At 38.5% G+C, this 21,441-nt stretch overlaps 1 protein-coding gene across 1 annotated transcript in view; it reads left to right on the forward strand.

Moving 5' to 3' along the window:
* The window catches only part of SGK1 (serum/glucocorticoid regulated kinase 1), a 101,130-nt gene that overhangs the window by 17,958 nt on the left and 61,731 nt on the right, over positions 1 to 21,441 (forward strand). Inside the window, exon 2 of the mRNA XM_084890842.1 lies at positions 14,586 to 14,801. Within this exon, the coding sequence (XP_084746968.1) occupies positions 14,586 to 14,801 (216 nt within the window). The remainder of the gene's footprint in view (positions 1 to 14,585; positions 14,802 to 21,441) is intronic.

Here is a 21,441-nt window from a genome sequence, read left to right on the forward strand (position 1 = left end):
TTAACATCTGTTGCTATAGCTAAACTGACACTGATTATGACAAATGGTGGCTCATGAGTGATTGAATAAAATGTGGTTTCCTGCTAATGGACATTTTCTGGTGTTGCCTTGGTCCTCTTTAATGATGAGACATAGAGCAAGGTAAAATTATTAAATGTACAGAGAGCATAACACAGAGGAAAAATTATGGGATACCAAGCATTTCTGGTGTGAGAAAAAAAAGCATTTAGGACTTCCCAGTACCACATCTGTAATTTTATGGATTATTTCGTTTTGGCTGACTTCTCTGTGGGGTTCATGGAGGCTCCCCCATGGTGACCCTTCATACACATTCTCCTTTATGTTAAGGGGCCTCTGAGGATGAACAAACATGTTTCTAATCATGAGATGGTTGGGACAACTCATTGCCAATTAGCAAACCCGATTCTGAGGATATTACATTTTATACCTAAAAAAGATGTTTAGTTTTAAACTTTTCTCCAGACTTATTTTATGTTACTCTCACAGAAGAGCCTTTTGCTTCAAACAAACCTGTCTCCTCATTGACTATTGAAATGCCTGCTGCGTATCTGTGTTCATCTGTACCTTCACCCTGCTACTGACTCAGTGTTCTCTCTGAAAGTCTCACAGTAGGACTACCCTCAAAATGTTGTCAGATTGCTATAGAAGATTAAGTATGGAAAGGATTATCACACTAGTCCCTCACATAGGGCAACTAGTCCTTCTCAGACAGGAGGCTGCTCCCTTGCTGGGCACCTAGTTTTGGTACAATTGTTTATGGCCAATATAACAAAGAGAAGATGGAGTGGTAGGCACCCAGAACTAGTAAGTTCCTCTCTATTACCCCAAGTATCATACCTATTTATGAGTGCTGTTTCTGTTCATTCCTAAACTCAAAAAAAACTTTTTAAAGAAATGATTTATTTAATTATGATATATCAATAACACTGTATATGATGGGTGCTAGGATTGAAATGGATTTGCCAATTTGTTGTTGAGATCCAGCATCTTCTTTGGAGAGGCAACAAGAGGTAGTAGATAGGAGTCTGAAGGGAGTCAGAGCTAGATTCTGCATCTCACTTGCTATGTGACTTTAGGCAAGTCAAGAAACTTCCCTGAGCATCAGTATTTTTCATCTATAAAATGGTGATGATGTTGGCTTTGTGGTGTATTCAGCATAGAAGGTGATAATTGAACAGTGTCTTGGACACAGCAGACCTTCCGAAATAAAAAGCTGCGTTTAATGTATTGGGACATTATTATTGGATACAATGGTAGAAATTTGATTTCATTTTTACTGAAATAAGAGACATTATTTTATTGAGTACTGAACATTTGTGAATCTAGTATGGAGGCGAAACATCAAGCTCAGGTTCTAAAAACCTCATTCAGAAATTATATTATTCAGAAATTTATGACATTGTACATGGTCATTGATTATATATGGCATCAAGCAGCCAAAGAAAACAAAACAAAACAACTTCCTAGTCAATTATTATGATTTTAGAGTATTTGGTATCCAACAGGACAACCTTGTGGCAAATCAATGTAGCCTTTAATAATAATATACATAAATATAAATATTTATATAATAAGGTACATATATATATAAATCTTTCAGTTTACAAAGTGTTTCCACAAACATTATTTTAATTAATTCTCACAATAACTATTCCATTTGGGAAATAGCTGTCTAATGATGATAATGATCCTAATGATAATTATTAGGTAAAAAGAATAGTAATATCACCTGGTAGAGGAGAGATTCAATATATAAGAACGCACAAACCAAGGAGGCCAGAGTTCTTGATTCTAATCTTATATAGGGATAAAAGGAGGGAAGTAAGAATCTAATATCAATTAGGTGCAAAGTAACTGTCACACACTTTATTTCGTCCTTGCAATAGCCCTGTCAGTTACACAATATTTCCATTTAGTAAATAAGGACCTTGGTGCTCAGGAAGTTTAGTAACATGACTAAGGTTACAGCAAGTGTTCTAGCCAGAATTCAAATCCCATCCTGCCAAATGCCAACAATCATGTTCTTTTCACTAAAATCATATATTTTTTATGCTTCTACAAACTCCTAACAAGTAATACGCTTTAAGAATGTATGAGCATATAAACAAAAGGATTTGCATTGACAATACAACACAGTGTTCCAGATAAACCCCAAATGGAAATCTTTATCTATGGCATTGGGAGAGGGTTGCTCAATAAGTATTGAAGATGACATGCGTGTGCATTTTTTTATTTTTAATTGAAGAAAAAAAGGAGGCACTTCACAAGAATAAGAAGGGAATTGGGAGGAGGGGGTATAGGACCTTGAGAATGGACAGGGTGAATATATGGGAGAGGATTCCAGCATCTGTTTCTCTGTCCACATCAAGGGGTTGTCTGTGCAGAGGTGGAGGAGGAATGTCAGGACGAGACACTGAAGCATAGTTCTCTCCCAGGGCTTTGAAACTCTGCACGCAAATTGTGCCACTTCAGATAGCTGGACAAAGGGGTGTTTTCCACACCCAATTATCCGACCCCAGCATTGCCCCTTTATGCCAGCATTGACACTGAGCAGCTAAGGCATCACATGGATGCCACATAGTCACCAGCAAAGGTGGCTGTGAGAGGCCAAGAACCATAAGCAGGGCTGGAGGCACAGATGAGGTTACAGAACACACTGACACACAAATGAATTTATGTCTGGGAACACTGAAGGGAGACTTGTGACTAAGAGACCTAAATTGGCTGTTACCTTGAAACTGACCTTGTTTGCACCAACAGGCTCCTGGGAGCTGAGACATAGTCAAATGAATCAGATTAGTAAATAGTCACTTTGGAAAATACTGGCAACTTTGCCTGTGGGGTAGAAAAAGAGTCTTTTTCCTTGTGAGGAAAGAGAGGAAATCAGGGCTACAAAAACCCCTCCTTCACTTGAGGGAAGAGGAGGAGAGACGGTGAGCAGGAAAAGCAAGAACTCTGCAAGGCCCCGAGCAGTGGCTTTAAAGTTGGGGTCCCTGGAATAGCCGCATCAGCTTCACTTGGGAACTCAGACTAATGCAAAGCTTGGTCCCCACCGTAGGTCTACTGGAGATAGGGGTGCAGAAATCAGTGCTTTAACAAGCTCTGTGTGTGATTCTGTTGCAGGCTTAAATTTGCAAACCACTAGCCTAGAGGAAGTTGAGAGAACAGGAGTAGGAGTGGGGCGAGGGGGGGGATCTGTGATGTTGAAGGGAGTCCTGGCCTTGGTATTGCTCTTAGGACTGGGGAATTAGGGGCCCCACTGAGCCCAGGTTCTGTAATGCCTGCTTGGTTGGCCTTGTCTGGCAGTGGGGAGCAGAATGCTTGTAGCCCAGGCCCACACCCACCAAAGCACTAACCCCCTGCTGATCATGCCACAGGATCCACCTGGCATTTCCTCTGACAATGACTTCAAGCCCTCTTCCAGAGCCCCCCTTCCTAAGGTTGACCTCTGTGTGATGTTTGGGGCAAAGGTGGGGTTGGAGCTGGGGCCCCTCACCAAGAGTGGAGATAGATGTCCTGACTTGGGGTCTCAGGCAGCCCTCAGGCATTATCACTGACATCTAAGAAGTGTCCAGGACTAATAGTTTATTCACAAGGCAACCTAGGTGATCTCAGTTCAAATTATTCATTTGCTGAGAAGAAATAAGACTTTTTTTTCTCTCTCTCTCTCTCTCTCTCTTAGAAATCTCCTAATCTTGGAGAGGAAAGCAAGAAATTCTATGATCATTGACTTTGATGTAATTTTAGTTAGTATATTTCTGGTTGCCTATTTACATGTTGTAAGTTGAATTGATCACTTAAGTGATATTCTAAACTATGCTTTCTTTTTAAGAAGCTACTATATGTAGAATTATGCAATAGTTCTGAAAACTTGGGTTAAATAAAAAATTAATATCAATTAAACTTCAATTTCAGAATAACTAGGATTTTAAAATATATTTGTTAAAAATGTCTTCATTTCCAGGAAAATGAGAAATATCAAATAATTAAGAACAGCATGGAGATTTTAGGAAAGTAGTAAAAATGTATTCAATTATGACTTATTGTTTCTTTACAGATTGATATGAAATAATACCTTTCCCCTTTTAAAAACTCTCTATTCCTCTCCCTGCCTCTCTGTAAAAAAATCAATAGTCTACATCCTACCAAACTCATATAATTGCATATAATTTAATGAAATAAAAGAAAGCAGAAACAAGATTATGTTAACCACTATTAGAACACATACAAAATCCTTCAAGGTAGCTAGACACAGGGATTTAAAACAGGTATAATTTTCATCTGCGAACTAATGATTAGAGTTAAAAGGTGTCTCATTTTAAATGAGGAAATCCATTATATTCATCTCCAGTGGCAAGGGATGATTATTATATTGTAATTATATTTTATATTGGCTCTATATTTCAAGCCGAAGTTGCTAAAGAGTAGGAAAAATAATAATAGGAACCAATTGCATGAAGTGTACCTTGGGGAAGGTAAAATTTAAGAAAGAAGCCTTCCACGAGTATGTGCTTGCATGATGACACCCAGAATTGGGTGTATAAGACACACTTAAAAAGTATATATTTCAAAGGTATAGTTGGCTGATTTGAAAATCACTTCAAAGTCACCTGCCAGCTTTGAAGTGATTTTCATATAAGATTTACTCAGTAGTTTTGAGAGACGTAGACAGTAGCATTAGGCATTGCAACATAATGCCATTTGTTCCTTTCAAAGATAGACTTTTTAAAAATTTAGTTCTAGATTCTATGATTACCTGTCCTTGAATTTATTTATTTATTTATTTTGCCACAATCTCCCCCAAAATTACATCACTAATGCCATTGGATTCAGAGATGTCAACTAATAGATGTAAAGAAAAAATCCAAGATCCAGATCTGTAAGAACAATTTGAGTTCAAGCAATGTGACAGGATTTTTAAATAGCCATGTGCAATCAATATCACACAAAATTATACCTGTTTTAAATCCCTGTCATTTCCACAAAAACAGCCCCATTTCCATCTCTTCTTTCCCCAAATCAGTTGCTTAGTTGGTATGCATGGTAAGCCATAATGGTTTTTAATATTGGTATGCATGGTAAGCCATAATGGTTTTTAATATTGAAATATTTCCATATATCCATTAAGGAATGATTAATAAATCTAGAACAATACTGTCTTAGTGCCGCCTGCCCACAGCCAACTCAGCTGTTTCTGTCAGTCCCAAAGGACTCTTCAAAAACCTCATACTCCAGGGGGTAAGGGGAAGAGATCAACCAAAGGACTTGTGTGCATGCATATGGGCCAAGCCAGTGGCCATGGACAACAGGGTGGGTGGGGACATATGTAGGGAGGGGTTTGGGATGCAAATGGGGGGATGAGGACAATTATGTGATACCATTATCAATAAATTTTAAAAATCAATAAAATATATTTTTTTAAAAAACAAAAAAAACCACACTCCAACAAGCCAAGGGGTAATGCTTGGCACCACAGGGACCCTAAGGAACAACCCCATCCCCATCCCTAGTCAACATCTACGCTGTGCTATTCAGCCTGTAAAATATTTTGAAGTAGTATATCTATCTAAAAGAAACTTTATTTTTTCTGTGTAATTTCATTCTTTGCATCCAACTGCACTTTGGTCCACACTTAAAAATACACATTCTGGAATCTGGGTTTAATATGTCTCTGCCTCTCACTTCTGCTTCTTAGTAGATGGAATTGCTGTCACTGCTGTCTCAGGCTATTCCACATGAAAAGAGATGTGGTGCTGGTGGTACATCTCTAGAGCTTGCAATTGAGAAAGGAGAGAGAGAGAGAGAGAGAGAGAGAGAGAGAGAGAGAGAGAGAGAGAGAGAGAGAGAGAGAGAGAGAGAGAGAAAACTACCTCCAGCATGAAAATAAAATTTAAAAATCACAGAAAAGGATTCTGTTTGGTTGCATTTGGGTCACATGCCAACCTTTGAACCAATCCCCATGGCCAGAATCATGGGGTTCTATAATTGACTTGTCTGAATCACACACCTATCCTGTTAGGTATCCATGGACTGTCCTTGGCAGGCGTCAAGATCATCATATTTGGGATGAATAGTTCCCAAATGAGAAAGTGGAATTGGGTGGGAGTGGGACTGTTTTTACCACAAAAAGAGGAAAGGGTGTCAGGATGACAAACAATGAATGTATCCAACATTAGACTTTCTAAGCAAGGCTGAGTGTTTACATTCTTGCTTACAAGATTGCAGAGAACTTACTGAACATATGTTGATTCCAAATTTGTATGTGAGCTCAATACCTGACTAGTCTTATAGTAAAAGACTGGCAAAGCATGCCGATCAGAAGTTTCTACCAACCACCTTTTCATTCACAATGTTGTATATAAAGCTCTCCTCATGAAGTTGAAGGGTCTGCTCTTTCCTTTAGTGATTTAATGAGCACCATGTTAATGTAATGCAATAAATGCATATTTCTAAACTGTATTCCCCATTCCCATTGCTTTTCTTTCACAAGTCAGCCCATCAGACACAATATTGATATCCATTGGCAGGTCACACCATATCTGGAAGGAGTGAGGTCACCAGGGATAATGTTGCCAGGACCTTTCTTTGATTCTGACCCTGTAGCTTTAATATTATTATTATTATTATTATTATTATTATTATTATTATTATTTTGCACATTACAAAAATGCATCTGTCCATAATAATATCTTCTTGCCTTCTCTGCTTACACAGACTCACAGTAACAATCATTTTTCTCTATCTCAATTGTCTGGAGGTCACAGTGAGTTTTCCAATCTCAGCAATTTCTGTGGATTCTTCAAACATCTGCAATTCATTCTCAATATATTCTCCATCTTCCACATTTTTAGAACCCCACACGATTCTTGGACACAGTAGGTACTTAGTAAATAGCTGTTCATTCGCTTTGACTCTCTTCTTGTTTTCAGGGAACAATTAAGTCTTGCCATTTTCTTTTATAAAATATGAAGTGAGAAAAAAAATAGAATCCCAAAATAGAAACCTAAATTACCCAGGCAGCACGGGCATCATTTGGAGGAAAATTGGTTTTGCATAAAATTGAAGCGGAGTGTGCTGTGCAGCCTCCTGTATAAGAGGGCTCAGCGGAGAAGCAGAAACAGCAGGGACTAGTAATAAGCCCCCAATTTGGATGTTAATCATCTTCCATTTCATTTAACACTTTCAATTTAATTAAGTAATGTACACAGTTCAAATAATAAGACTTGCATTCAATTTCTTTTTCACTGCAACTTAAATGGATTTTCTAACCACTATCCTTAACACCATAAAATTATTTTAACAGCCTTTTGGGGTTTTTGGGTTTTTGTCCAGTTTACCTAACAGAAGTGACACAAAGTTATGGAAGTATGTGACTGGGTAAAGCAAATGCTATCAGTCACTTGTTCATTTAATAGACCTGGGCTGAGTGCTGCATACTGTGGAAGTAGGAGCATCCAAATCATACACAGAACTCCAGTGAATAAATAGCATTGAATTTGTGACATAGCTACAAAGGACTGCAGAGCTCACCAGCCCTTCACCTCTCAGATAAGGGCTCTGAAGTCCAAGCGGGTTAAGTGACTTGCTCCAGGTAATGGCAAAGCTAGACCCAGAATTCAATTCTCTTAACCCTGTTCGTTTTCATTCTATAGAAAACTATTTTTATATCTTAAATGGTTTTTTGTTCCGTAAATTGTGAGGAAATCCAAATCACTTAGAGAGTAACTGCTTAACCTCGGAATAACACAGAAACAATATTATATTTGTATCTTAGAAATTTAAAATATACCTAAGTTACTACAGTATAGAAATTAACAGCTGCATGAAATAATAAAGCCGTGACCCTATATTAGATTTGGGAGAGAAGGGGAGAATGGGAAAAGGAGGAAGATGGTCTCTGACAGTGCTCCAACAAGGAGTGTGGAATAACACTTCAACTCTGTATTATAATATATAGAGAGATAACCCTTCCCCGTGCCCTCCCCTGGGCCTGCCAGGGATCGCCTACTCATCCTCCTGGCTCCCCAGACTCCAAGATTTTGGTTGTTTTATGTTCCATTCAACCTTCCTTGCCTTCATCTGGGTCATAGAGTTTGAAAGCAAAATTATAAAAATAAAATTTAAAGCCTCTGCTAAGCCTTCAGATTTTGCAAGCTCCTCTGGGGTTAGAAATGCATGAGAAGATGGGCGTTCTTAAATCCCCCTTTGTACACAGGGCTCATTCCTATATTCTAGTTCCCTTTCCCCTGGACCTCCTATAATTCATCCAGAATACAGCAAATCTAATCAGACCACTTTCAAGTTTAAAATTCTTAAGGGTTCCCTTTCTATGAGTTAAGGATAACATTTCAAAGATTCAAGCACTCCAGTCCCTTTTCTATCTGACCTCCTTGCCTCTTTGGCTTTCTGTCTTGCCATACAAGCTTAACCCCAAGGTTGGCTCCACTTAAGCCCTCCCTGTGAGCATGCCTTAAAACATGCTATCTCCTGTCACCAAAACCCATCCCCATCCCAGCCCTATTCTACTTGTCACCAAAGATGAATTCACACTAGCTTTAACATTGTTTTACCATTGCTGATTTCCTTATTGCTTCTTAAGGACTATTACTTCTTATTTTTTATTCCTTGTGTCTTGCATAGTACCTGGCTTTAAACCAATCAACAAAAATGTCTTCACCACTTACTATATTCTGGGAGCTGTGCTAAGCAATGGGTAAGAGTGAGCTTCTGTTCTTGGAAGCTGCAACTCCAAGTGAGACAGACAGAACATGGAGAGGGGATAGGTTAAAAAGAGAAAACACACAGAAGAAACTTTATAAATGTCCATTAATGAAATATGACAGAAAATAGTGTCTTTGTCTTTGTGACACTCACGTTCTACTAGAGGATATAGACAAGTAAAGCAGAGCGAATGTGTGTTTTCATTTAAATAAATACCACAAAGGGTCAAGAGGTGGTGAGACAATGGAAGACTGTCCCAAGTGTGTGATTCCTAGCAGGAGTTCCAGATGGACAAGTCGCTCAGCGGGAAGAGTCTGTACATAATCAAGGATGTAGGAGAGCAGTCTTTAAGACAGTGCCAATTAAATTATTTTGTAGAGGATTTGGATGCACTGGGGACATAATGGAAGATGAGACTTCAAATCCTAGACGACTTGGTATCCCAGACCAAGGAATTTATGTTTTACCACTTGGAGCACATGTGTCAAACACAAGGCCCGCGGGCCAAATCCAGCCCGCCAGGCCTTACAATGTGGCCTGCACCGCGCTGTCATAACTGCACTCCGCTGTCAGTTTATGACATTGTCAGTTTATGACTGTTCAGTAAACCATTCGGCCCGCGATTTAGGCTGGATTTTAGATTTTGGCCCCTTCTCTGATTGAGTTCGACACCCCTAACTTGGAGAGTTTTGTCAGTGTGTGTAGCACCCATAAGTGGTGAAATCATGTCAATTTAAAGGAATAGACTAGAATAGAAAATGTCAGTGCATTTCATGTAGAAATGGTAAATTTTGGGATGGAACCAGTTGTTTGATGGAACCTTTATACTTATTATAAATGCATATGTGCACAGGTAATTCTTACAGGACATCAATCCTGATCAAAAAGTTTTGAAAGCCACTGCCACTGGTGACAGGGAACCACTAAAGAGCTGGGATTTTTGCATTTAGAAAGATGTCGTGATTTCAGTAAGAACAGAGTAAAGGGCAAGGCCATTTCAAGGATAGCTTTAGGAATTCAGATGAAATATGGTAAAACAGTGATACTTGGATAGAGAAAAGGATATAGACTGGAGAGCTAATGAACAATAGACTTGATTCATCTCTTCTTTCCATTCTCACTACTATTATTCTTGCTTGGCCCTTACCATTTCTTTTATAATCAACTAGAGGCCTGATGCATGAAATTCGTGCAAGGGGCTCAGCCCTCACAGCTGTGGTAGCTTGCCTTGACCCTTGCAGTACCACCTTCGTCTGGAAGTACGACTGGAAGGTCGTTTGGCTGTCTGGTCTAATTAGCATATTATGCTTTTATTATTATATATTCCTGAATTATCCAGCTAGCTATGTTCTTGACCATCTTAAATTCATCCTTCATTCTTCATTGAAAGATGCATCTGACAATCTCTCTCTCCTGCATACACTTCACTGACCACTAGCTGCCTTATGACCCAACCTTTCTATGGAGTGTCAGTTCTTACCTCTCCTCCTTCAGCTCATTTTCTTCACATCTCATGCAGAATATATATATATATATATATATATATATATATATATATATATATATATATATATATATATATATATAAAATTAGGAGTCATGCTATGAAGTAGCCCCAGGCACCAGTGAGAGGGGAATTTGCTTCCAGGTGCCTTCTCCTGAATTACATTAATGTTATCACCAACCTGCTGACAGGTACCCTCTGAAAAAGGAGTAGCTGTGGAGGCCCCTGTTAATAATCAATTGAATTAGCCAAATAATTTCACTGGAAAACTTGCTTGACTATATCCAAATTGAAAGCTACAATGGCATCATATAAACATAAATATGCCCCTTTGGAAACTGCAGAACTTGTGTCCAACATCTAGTTGGATTTTAGGGCAAAGACAGCTAGGTTTCCACTCCCGGAAAACAAAATGGGATGATGAGACTAGCAGGCACTGCCGTAAGTGTTCACAAATAAATACCTGAACACTCTAGAATTGTTCTGCATCAGTTGATATCATTATCAGCGAACCCATTTTAAATGAAGGAGGATATCTGTTTACTATTACAAAGTAGGGAAAAAAACGCACTTGGAAAATCCCCAGGAGCTGGCCCATCTCTTTAATCACATCTGGCTATTTTGTAGTCTGAGGGAGCATTGCTTTGAGCTATCTTTTTTCTTTTTTTCAAATAAATTAATAAAATCAGAGCCAACTGGATTTAGCAGAGAAACTAAATGAATATTTTGCATACGCTGTTCAGTAAGAGTAGCTGTATGGCTGACAGGGGGCCTTACTTTCTCACCCTAGTGTCTAGAGTAGTTGCTTCTAGTCTGGCTCAGGAGACCAGGCTCCTATAGAGCCAGGATGAAGGAATTTATGATTTGTTCTGTGTAAGGGGGATGTCTCGCCCCAGTATGTGTTTGTATACAATGCTCTCCACAACGGTTGTCTAGCTCTGAACAAAGCCATGGCCCAGGTGGCCAAGGAGCCAGGCTGTGGCTTGTATCCGGGCATTCATTTTGCTCACACACACAGCTGCTACAGCTTTCCGAGAGCCACTGTGACTTGTCTCTGAGGGACTCAGAAGGCATTCACAGTCAGTTACTCCCTCCAGCAGAGCAATTCCCCGCCTGAAGGAACACAATAGGCCAGTTGTAGCTTGAATTCCCTCAGGGGCAGAGAGCGGCTCCCCGCTCAGCAGTTTTGGAGGGCACCTGGCCCGACTAAGGCCAGAGGAGAGCTTGGTGAGTTTACTGACAACTAGCCTCTCTCAAGACCAAGTAAACATCATAAACCCTTCATTCATTGGCCTATAAAAACCACTGGGGAGGCTACAAAGCCAGCAAACTGTGTGAAGGGGTAGCAGGGAAGGGACACACTGAAGCCAGGATGAGGACTTAGCCAAAACAGATAAAACATTTCAAGACAAAGCATGCAATTAATGCCAGCAAAAGTGCTGTTACCAGTTATGACTATTTTTGTAACACCTTTCTCCCTGATGCTTCTCGAATATTTTGCATATGCTGTTCAGTAAGAGTAGCTTATGTTGAAATATTTCTACACTTCCCTTGTCACATTCTCTGTGGAAAGAAAGGGAATATCATCTTCCAATGTCCGAAAGGCTCAGAATGGGTTTATTCATTGAAGGTCATTCCAATCTTGGGCCTTTCTAATAAAAGATTGCCTTGCCGCCCACACCTTGCCCCCAGTGGAATGCGGTAGAGAAACAAAACACATACTGCTCTCTGAAGACTTGAGTTAAATGCATATTGCATTAAGTTTAAGTGAAATATAGATTATAATAATCAGAAATATGAGCTTAATATCTAGACATATACTTCACAAGTAGATCCAGGCAAGCCATTTAAAAAAAAATTGTTTTGTTTGTTTTACCCCTGGGAGATATAAGTAGAATATGGATATTTGTTTCAATTCATATTTGCAGCTTGACTCTTTCCCCTAAAATTCAAACTTGATGATCCAGTTGCCTACTGGCTAGCTCATTTAGATGTCTTATAGCCTTATCACTGCTCAAGTCTTTACTGAACAGCCACCTTCTCAGGAAGAACTTCCTTTCTTATCCAATTAAAATTGCACCCTCCTATCTCAAATGATAATGATCACTTGTCTCTGCTTTGTTTTCTTCCTTACATATTATAGTTTACTTATTTTATTAAATTAATAATATATTCCCTTAATATATAAATGTATTCCCATAGTTCTATGTCAAGCTCCATGTGGGATGTTTTGTTAACTGTTGTATTGTAGATGCCTACATTTATGCCTGACACATAGTTGGTCTTCCAAAATGAATGGTGAATGGATGAATAAAAGTTAAAATGTTGAAAACATTAGATTTTTGTTGTTGTGTCTTTGCTTTTAGTTAGAAGATATCAAATCATTTTATGTCTACTTCATAGAATTCTACTTCACACTTGTTCTACTTAATAGAATAACTTTATGACAGTGACCCATGAAGGTGTGGGGTAAATTTGACTAGGGTTTTGTTTGGCCAACATTGTTTGTTTGCTTGGGGTTTTCATTTGTTTGTTTTGTTTTATAATTTAAATTTAAATGTCCTTAGCAATCTGGGACATTTGCTACAGTCCTCACCACTCCCTATTTTTATACCCTGGTCATAGGGCTTTCTGAACTTTCTGTTCCTGCCAACATCTGAAAGTATTCAGTTTGACAATTATACCCTAGTAGAAATTAATTCAATGTTTGCTTTAACCAAGAGGTGTAGTTTTGACCACATAATTTACAGTGTGACTTGGGCAACTTACTAACATCTTTGGGTCTCTTCTGACTCTAAAACTGTAGTAAAACAAATCAGTTGGTTGTTTGATACCTTTGCTCAAGGTCATATGAACTATTTTGGGAATTCTTAGCTGAATACCAAATAAAATGACAATTCCTATGTGATTCGTAATCCCTCTGATTTAGAATATCCAACAGATCGCTAGGACCTCGTGGCACAATGGTAGCACGTCTGACTCCAGAATATCCAAAAGATCATTTAAATTTATTGATCATTTGTATACTTTCAAGTGGGATATAATGTACATAAATTCTTGTATTCTGATAAAACCACTCTATAACCTAATGAAGGTTAGATTCAGTCACATAAACATTATTCTATTAAAATGAATAATTATAAAATGATATTGTATGGGATTTACTTAAAATATAGTGGTACCAGCCAGCGACATGGCTCAGTAGTTGAGCATAAACCTATAAGCCAGGATGTCAGGGTTCAATTCCTGATCAGGGCATATGCCTGGGTTGCCAGCTGATGTTCCAGTATGAGGCATGCAGGAGGCAGCCAATCAATGATTCTCTCTCATCATTGAAGTTTCCATCTCTCCCTCTCCTTTCCTCTCTGAAATATATATATATAGTGGTCCATAAATATAAGATTTACATTTCAATATACCTAGACTCTTAATCAGTCAGGTCATAGAAATTTGTTTGAAGATAAATCTGTTTAAAATTCTATTCATAGTAACCCCAAAGTTAAATCTACTTGACAAAAGAGACATTGAAAATAAGACAAAATAAAAGATTGTTTTTAAAATACAATGTTAGCAACTAATCAGGAACAATTACCAAACATTAAGCTCAAAACCTTCTAAATAAAAATAATAAAAACATTTTCATCTCTAATAAAATTTAGCACTTTTTAGATTGATCAAAAACATAATTGATACAACAAAAAAAGATTCTACTGTAGTCTCAAACTTTTAGATTTTCATTTAGACTTTTATTAATGAATCAAATAAATACTTTGGCTACACTTATTAACATGCTTATGGGGCCCTAGAATGCAAAAAATACTGATGAAACCTTTCAAAAAAGCAACTTCTTTTGTAATCAAATTTTTTAAATTATGAAATATAGGTTAACTCATTTAGCAGCAATTATATCTTCTTACACTACACAGTTAGTACTTTCTCTAGTTATAATAACTAATATAATCTACCTTAGAGATTTATGAACTCCCATTTTATCAGCATAATTATAACAGTGAGAGTCAAAGTAAAGTAGTCATCATCTATGAATACTATGCATCAGACAAAACACTCGGGCGTTTGATAACATCATAAAATCTTCACAACCACCAGGAAGAAAACACTATTTCCCCAGTCTTACAGATGGGGAGACAGACTCGGTGAGATGAAATAACCAGCTTAAAAACATACACACCTGGAATGTCATTGGTCAGCCTGATAGAGAAGTTGTGAGCCTGAATTCTCCTTTCATGAATACCCATGCACCACATTTCCCACTGAAGCCCAAGTAAACATCAAAGGAGGTTAGGTGCCTTTGCTCATTCTTCTCTTTTGCTCACTGTAGGTACGAAGATGGATCAAAAGTCCAATGGTCAGTGTGGACAAGCATCAGAGTCCCAGCCTGAAGTACACAGGCCCCTCCGTGGTGCACACCCCCCACGGGGAGCCCGACTTTGAGCCTTCATTGTGTCAGATGTGCCTAGGAGACCATACTTTCCAAAGAGGGGTCCTCCCTCAGGAGAAGGAGTCGTGTTCATGGGATACTCAACCCAGGTGTGAAGTAAGTTTATTTTTGCTCTGGATTCATTCTCCTAAAAGAATTCTAGGCCTTTGTTTTGCACTTTTTGGGGAGTTGTGGGTAGGGGGGTGTTGTAGTTGTTGTAGTTGTTTGTATCTATGCTGTAGTATGCCAAAAGAAAAAAAATTAAGTTACATTCAGCTTCAGAGAATATAGGATTTGGATTCCCTCCCGCCCCCTTTGTACTAATTTTTTAAATATGTTGTATTTTTTTAAGAGCAGTTTTAGGTTCACAGCAAAATAAAGAAGATGGAGATTTCCTGTACATCTCTGCTTCCATACATGCAAAAGCTCCCCCTCTATTAACAACCCCCACCAGAGTGGTGTATTTGTTACAATTTGTTACAATCATTAGCACTTCTGTTTAGATTCTAAAGAAATATTCATGACAAATACAGAGAGAGGTCTCTGCAGATAATACAGAGCAGAAATGCCTAGGATTAAATATTTACTTACGGGTTTACTACACACTCCCTTTGTTAGGGGCTGGGAATAAATGGATGAATAAATGGAATTCCACACAAGAGGAAACAATAAACAAAGAGCTGGAAAGAATTTAAAGCAACCCTGTGATTCATTCTTTTACTTTATCGGGGATAACAGGTGAATCATTCTCCGATTTACAATGGATTACCTGGTTCTGGCTTTACTGGACATTTTTTTTTTTTTTCTTCAAGTCACCACAAATCAAGAAGACAGTTCTATTCCAACAGTTTGAAAATGAATCTATATTTTGTGTGAGTGTAGGGACTAAACCACGAAATATTTCCTTAAGAAGGCACCTCTCCCCTTTTAGGAAGTGGAGTTGTGTGAAGAGATGATGGAGAGGCTGTTAGATGCGGAGGCCTGATAATAAGAACGCCAACCTGTTCCCTTGACAACTCCTGATGTGGATTATTTTAAGAAAGTCATTAATTCATCCTTCCCTCTCAATGTTCCCTCCTATGAAAACATGTTATTCATGCTGCCATCAAGTTTTTTTCCAGGAGAGTTCTTTTTTGACAATTTCAGATGAGATGGGATTTTTAAAATCTCTTGTAATGTAAACATATGTGTAAATAGTGCTAGACTCAGGCAACATTCTCGAGCCAGCTCAACCTCAAGGTCAGTATATGAACTTGGAAAAGTCACATACCTTTCAAATATCAGATGATAGGCCTAACCTAATTAACATTTTAAATCTGAAATTCTACAGTTTGAATTTGATAACCTTAAGTGACAATGAACTCTGTATTGAATGTGTCAAGATAATACATAGAAGATAAAGTGAGAATAATTTAAATAATGAAGAAAACAAATAAAGTGCTAGTCTTTCATGAGTAATTGTGGAATCTTTTTCCTGACTTTATACATAGTACATTCTAAATGCTACCTTTCATGGCCAACGATCTCTGAATTACATTGCAGTTAGCTTGTGCCAGGACTTGCCAATAGTCTAGTTAGTTGCCTTTAAACATCTTTCACCCATGGGAGAAAGTAGATACATGTATTGCCAATGCATTACCCAAAAGAATAGTGATATTGCAATGTTACTAGTTGTTACTAAAGAGGACTATTTGTGAATTAAGCAGACCTTTCTGGAAATGAAACTGAAAATGCATGCTAGTGGAATTCAAGTTGTAGCATTTCAGTCTGAAATCAACATTTAGGCCATAAAGAGATGGAAACCAAAGTAGTTTTTCAATGGGTGCATGCCAACTACACACATTCACAAACTGTTCTGCACCATATCTCTCACAGCACTTACAATATCCAGATCAACCAAGTTGGAAGGAAAGGAAAGGAATGTTTTGGAGTAGGAGCAGGGAAGGAAATCTGTTAGGCAAAGCATAGGATTAGATCAAAGTGTCAGCCTGAACATACAATGTCATCTCTCCTTCCTGCCTTAAATGACAGAAAATACACCACACACACACACACACACACACACACACACACACACACACCGCATTTTAACTTATAATAGTGCTAGAATAAAAAGTATGCTATTGTATGGATAAGAAATAATTAAGACTTTTGGTAGGATTATGAGATTGATGAGGAAACCACAGTCCAAAAATGATCACATCAAGGAACTGCTGCAGGAGATGGGGACATTGCAAGCTTATGTATTCAAAAGGACCTTGAAATTGGAAAATAAAGATGTTACTGGGGAGGCCTAATTAAAAGGAAAGTAGTTTTAGCAATATAAATTTCAGACAATGTGCTATGAAAGACAAAACATTTTTTAAAGGAAGAAAGAGGAATATTTTACATTTATAAAAGATATCTGTTAAGTAGATAAAGCACTCACAAACCTTTATGCACTTAACAACATAACATGGAAATCTTTAAAGCAGCAGCTTATAGAAATACAAAGAGAAATTGGCAAATTCATATCACAGAGGGACGTTTTTATCATAATTCTCCCAGAAATTGTCAGTTCAAAACTGAAAATATGTAAGGGTAGAGGGTTTTAATAAAACATTGACTAACTATGATTTACGTAGAGATTTGTTTCTAATAAATAAAGAATACACATTACTTTAAGCATGCATGGAACAGTTACAAAAACTGACCAAGAATTAGATCAGAAAGAATATCTCATCAAATTCCAAAATACAGAAATCACACAGACCATACACACTAGCTGATTACAATTTGATAAAATTAGAAACTAACAACAATATAAGGGCCAACCATCATCCCCAGACGATTCATCCACCTGGAATCCATGAACACCCTTCCTGGTAACTCCAGACTTACATAGAAAATAAAAGAGGAGTTTAATTTAAGTGCTTACATCACCCCCAGGAAAATGCAAAATGAAACAATGAAATCCCACTTGTTTTTAATCCATCAGTTTTTCAAAGGTTGTATTGGTAAAAGTTTGGGCCAAAACACTGTTAGTGAAGAAGTTTTTTTGGCAATGTTCCTCTATTTAAAATTTTCAAATCTCATACCTTGTAATTTAGCAAATCTAGGTCTCTGTATTTATTTATGCGATAATGAGGATGGATACACTGATATCCATGGCAATATTGGAAATGCTAAAAAATAAAAGGTAACATTCATGGGTAACAAAACTGTAACTCATAGGGAATTATTAATTATGGCATATTCATATATGAAATACTATGGCATTATGGCATATTCACACTAATTCATACTATATGGATAACAAAATCGTAAACTCATAGGAGATTCTTAACTATGATATATTCATATGATGGAATCTCATTAAAAATGATATCCTGCCCCAGCTGGTTTGAATAGAGTGTTGGCCTGTGGACTGAAGGGTTCAGGGTTCGATTCTAGTCAAGGGCACATGCCCGGGTTGTGGGTTGTATCCCCAGTAAGAGGTGTGCAGGAGGCAGCCAATCAATGATTGTCTCTCATCATTGATGTTTCTATTTCTTTCTCCCTCTCCCTTTCTTTCTGAAATCAATAAAAATATATTTTTTAAAAATGAAATCCTTACATACTGACATATCCCAAAGTCAGGAAAGTAGTTAAAAATAAATATGTATCTAGCATTATCATAGTTATATTTTTAAGACTTTATATTTCTCTCTCCATGTCTGTGTATCCCATGCTTGTGTGTATTTAAATGCAAATACTAAAAAGATCTAGAAGTATGTACCTCAAACTGAAGTGGTGCTTATCATTGTCAAGACATTACATTGAGAGGTGATGAGGTGGGAGAGAGTAGTCAAGAAGGACTTTAATTTTTCTACATTGGTTGAAATTTCCAAGATCATATTATTGTACTACCTGTGTTTTTGGAGAAAGTCTACCAGTAGACTCACTTGTAGAAAATGAGTATTTACAACTCAATCCTATTGGTAGAAAGTCAGGCACCATGATAAAGATGGTTTCACACCATGAAACCATTCCATCACCACAGCACAAGGCTCCTATAAGAAAATGGAAAACACACAATATTTATAATCTCACAGCACCTTGCTTATACTTCTTTTTGTCAATTATTTTGCCCTGCCGTGTGTCCATTTATTCTCTAAGCTCCCAGCACTCATTAAATGTAACATGTTCGCCCTGGCGAGTGTGGCTTAGTTGGTTGGTCATGATCCCATGCACTGAAAGGTTCTAGGTTCCCAGTCAGGGCACATGCCCGGGTTGTGGGCTTGATCCTCCATAGGGGACCTGCAAGAGGCAGCCAATCAATATCTTACTTTCATATCAATGTTTCTTTCCCTCCCTCTCCCTTCCTCTCTCTCTACAAATCAATTTTTTAAAAATTTAATCTATCTTTTAAAAGAAACAACTAATGTGTTTATTTTCCTATCTACTCCCAGGGCCTTACATACATGTTATAGAGTTATGTGCTCTATTTTTCTCTTTGCCTTTGTTAGCTCAAATTGACATTTTCTTCATGCAATTTTTTTTTAACATGAAAAGGAGAGAGTGAGGAAACTCTGCAGCCCAGGCTGGCTGTAAATCTCATGCATTCCAGAAGCACGCCTGATTTCCATTAAGATGGCCCTCTCATGTGGAATAGATTTGGCTGAGCGAGGATTTCCTCAGACTGCTCTGTCTTTCAATTCAAGACAGCTCAAAAGGTGCTGAGTCAGCAGCCAACAACTGAAGCCAGGGTAGTGTGTGCTTTTATTTAAGGCTTAGTGAAGCGGGGCCTCTGGAAGGAGCCGTCACCCTTGGAGAAGTTATTACCATGCTCCTCCTAATAGCGAGATTAACATGCAGTCAGTGACATGATTAAATAGAAGGTTCCTTCCTTTCCTTCCTCTTCTACAAATCACCAAAGGCAATAATAGAAGGCTCTTTTAACGAAACTGACTTCACACCATTCTGGGAGGGAGTGTGCCTCCCATCCCCTGTTGTGTTTCAGATGCCGTTCCTCCCACAGTTCATGGAGGTGTGGCTTGACCTTTGACTTCATCTCAAAGCTGAGCTGTGCCTTTGAACCCCAGGAAGCTCGTGGTGAAGTGGTCAGCTGGGGAATAGTTTCCATACTGACTTGCTTTCATACTGCCTTGAGTTTATCTGATCTTGCTTAAGAAGAGGCTGTAAAATATATACTTAAATCAGGCTTTATAGATTTCTGGTTTCAATTTACATAGTAAAAATGTGTGTGTGTTTGGGGGGGGGCGGTTAAGGCTACAGGGAATAAAATTATATTGCTTCAAATAGCCCTCTTCCCCATTTTCTGCTCTTGACATGATATGTTAGGGTCTCTGGGGGGTGTATGCTGATTTCTAAGCTTATCACCCACAATCGTCCTTTATTCTGCACTAAATTTTAAGTCATGTAATCATTGAGGACTCTCACTGAATAAAATGAAAGATTAGACTACTAAAGAAGGGATAAAAAAAAAAAATGCCTTTCTTTTGTTCTGTATACTTAGACTGTGATGGAGGGGATGACATGCTACCCAGGACAAAGACCGGGCTCTGCACCCAGCTCTGCACTGGTGGGTCATATGACCTTATACTTGTTACTGATCTCCTGGGGCTCACTTGCATATTGCATCAAGTAGCACAATGCTGCCCATCTCACTTGGCTGATGAGAGAGAATGGGGATCAAATGAGAGTATGTGAAAGCTCTTAAGAATAATAACTGTAAGTAGTATTTGAAATATTATTAGTTTGGCAAATGCATCTAAGGGTACTAAAATCTGAAAAGACTTAAAGCAAGTATATCAGCCTTTAAGCAAATCATTCACTACATATCCCAGCTTTCTTAATTACAATACTACTAATAATAATCTATAATAATAAAAGTGTAATATGCAAACCAACCAAACAACCGAACAGCAGAAAAACTGTCTAATGACCTTCTGGACAACTACACTATGACACCCCCTGGTGCCAGACCAGCCAAGGCGGATGTGATGTGATTGGACGGGCCCGGCCATTGCCCCATGATAGCCCTGCAGAGGGAGGCCCAGGCTACCCGGCTGGTGGGGTGATCTATCAATGGGGGAAGGGGGGGGCTTCACGATTGCCCCAAAGAGGGAGACCCAGGCTACCAGTTGCGGTGCTGCAGTGGGTGGCCAGGGCCTCCCTCTGTGGGGCCTCCCTCTGTGGGGCAATCCATTGTAGAGTCCCAGCCAGATGGGCAGTGCCTACCTCTTTGGGGCAATCGATTGCAGGGCTCCTGGACTGAGAGAGAGCACAGGCCAGGCTGAGGGACTCCCCATCCCCCAGTTCATAAATTTTGTGCACTGGGCCTCTAGTAATAATAACAATAATATTATCTGGAAAATATGTCTTAGGCAACATTAAAATGACTTAGTAAGATGCCCTTTTAGGATAGTGAAAATCCTGTAATTACTCTTTCCATTATTTATCTGAATATTATCATTCTAAGACTGAGACAGAACTAGAAGAGGAAAAAAAAAAAAAAGGATAGTTTTACCCAGAAAAACTTAGAATTCTTTTCCCTCAAAAGGCAGCATTTAAAAAGATATTTGTTGCTGAAACCGGTTTGGTGGTAGAGTTTCGGTCTGCGGACTGAAAGGTCCCGGGTTCGATTCCGGTCAGGGGCATGTAGATTGGTTGCCGGCACATCCCCTGTGGGGGGTGTGCAGGAGGCAGCTGGTCGATGTTTCTCTCTCATCGACGTTTCTAGCTCTCTATCTCTCTCCCTTCCTCTCTGTAAAAA

This window comes from Pipistrellus hanaki, assembly GCF_964339955.1.
Source record: "Pipistrellus hanaki genome assembly, chromosome: 7".
NCBI classification, from domain to species: Eukaryota; Metazoa; Chordata; class Mammalia; order Chiroptera; family Vespertilionidae; genus Pipistrellus; species Pipistrellus hanaki.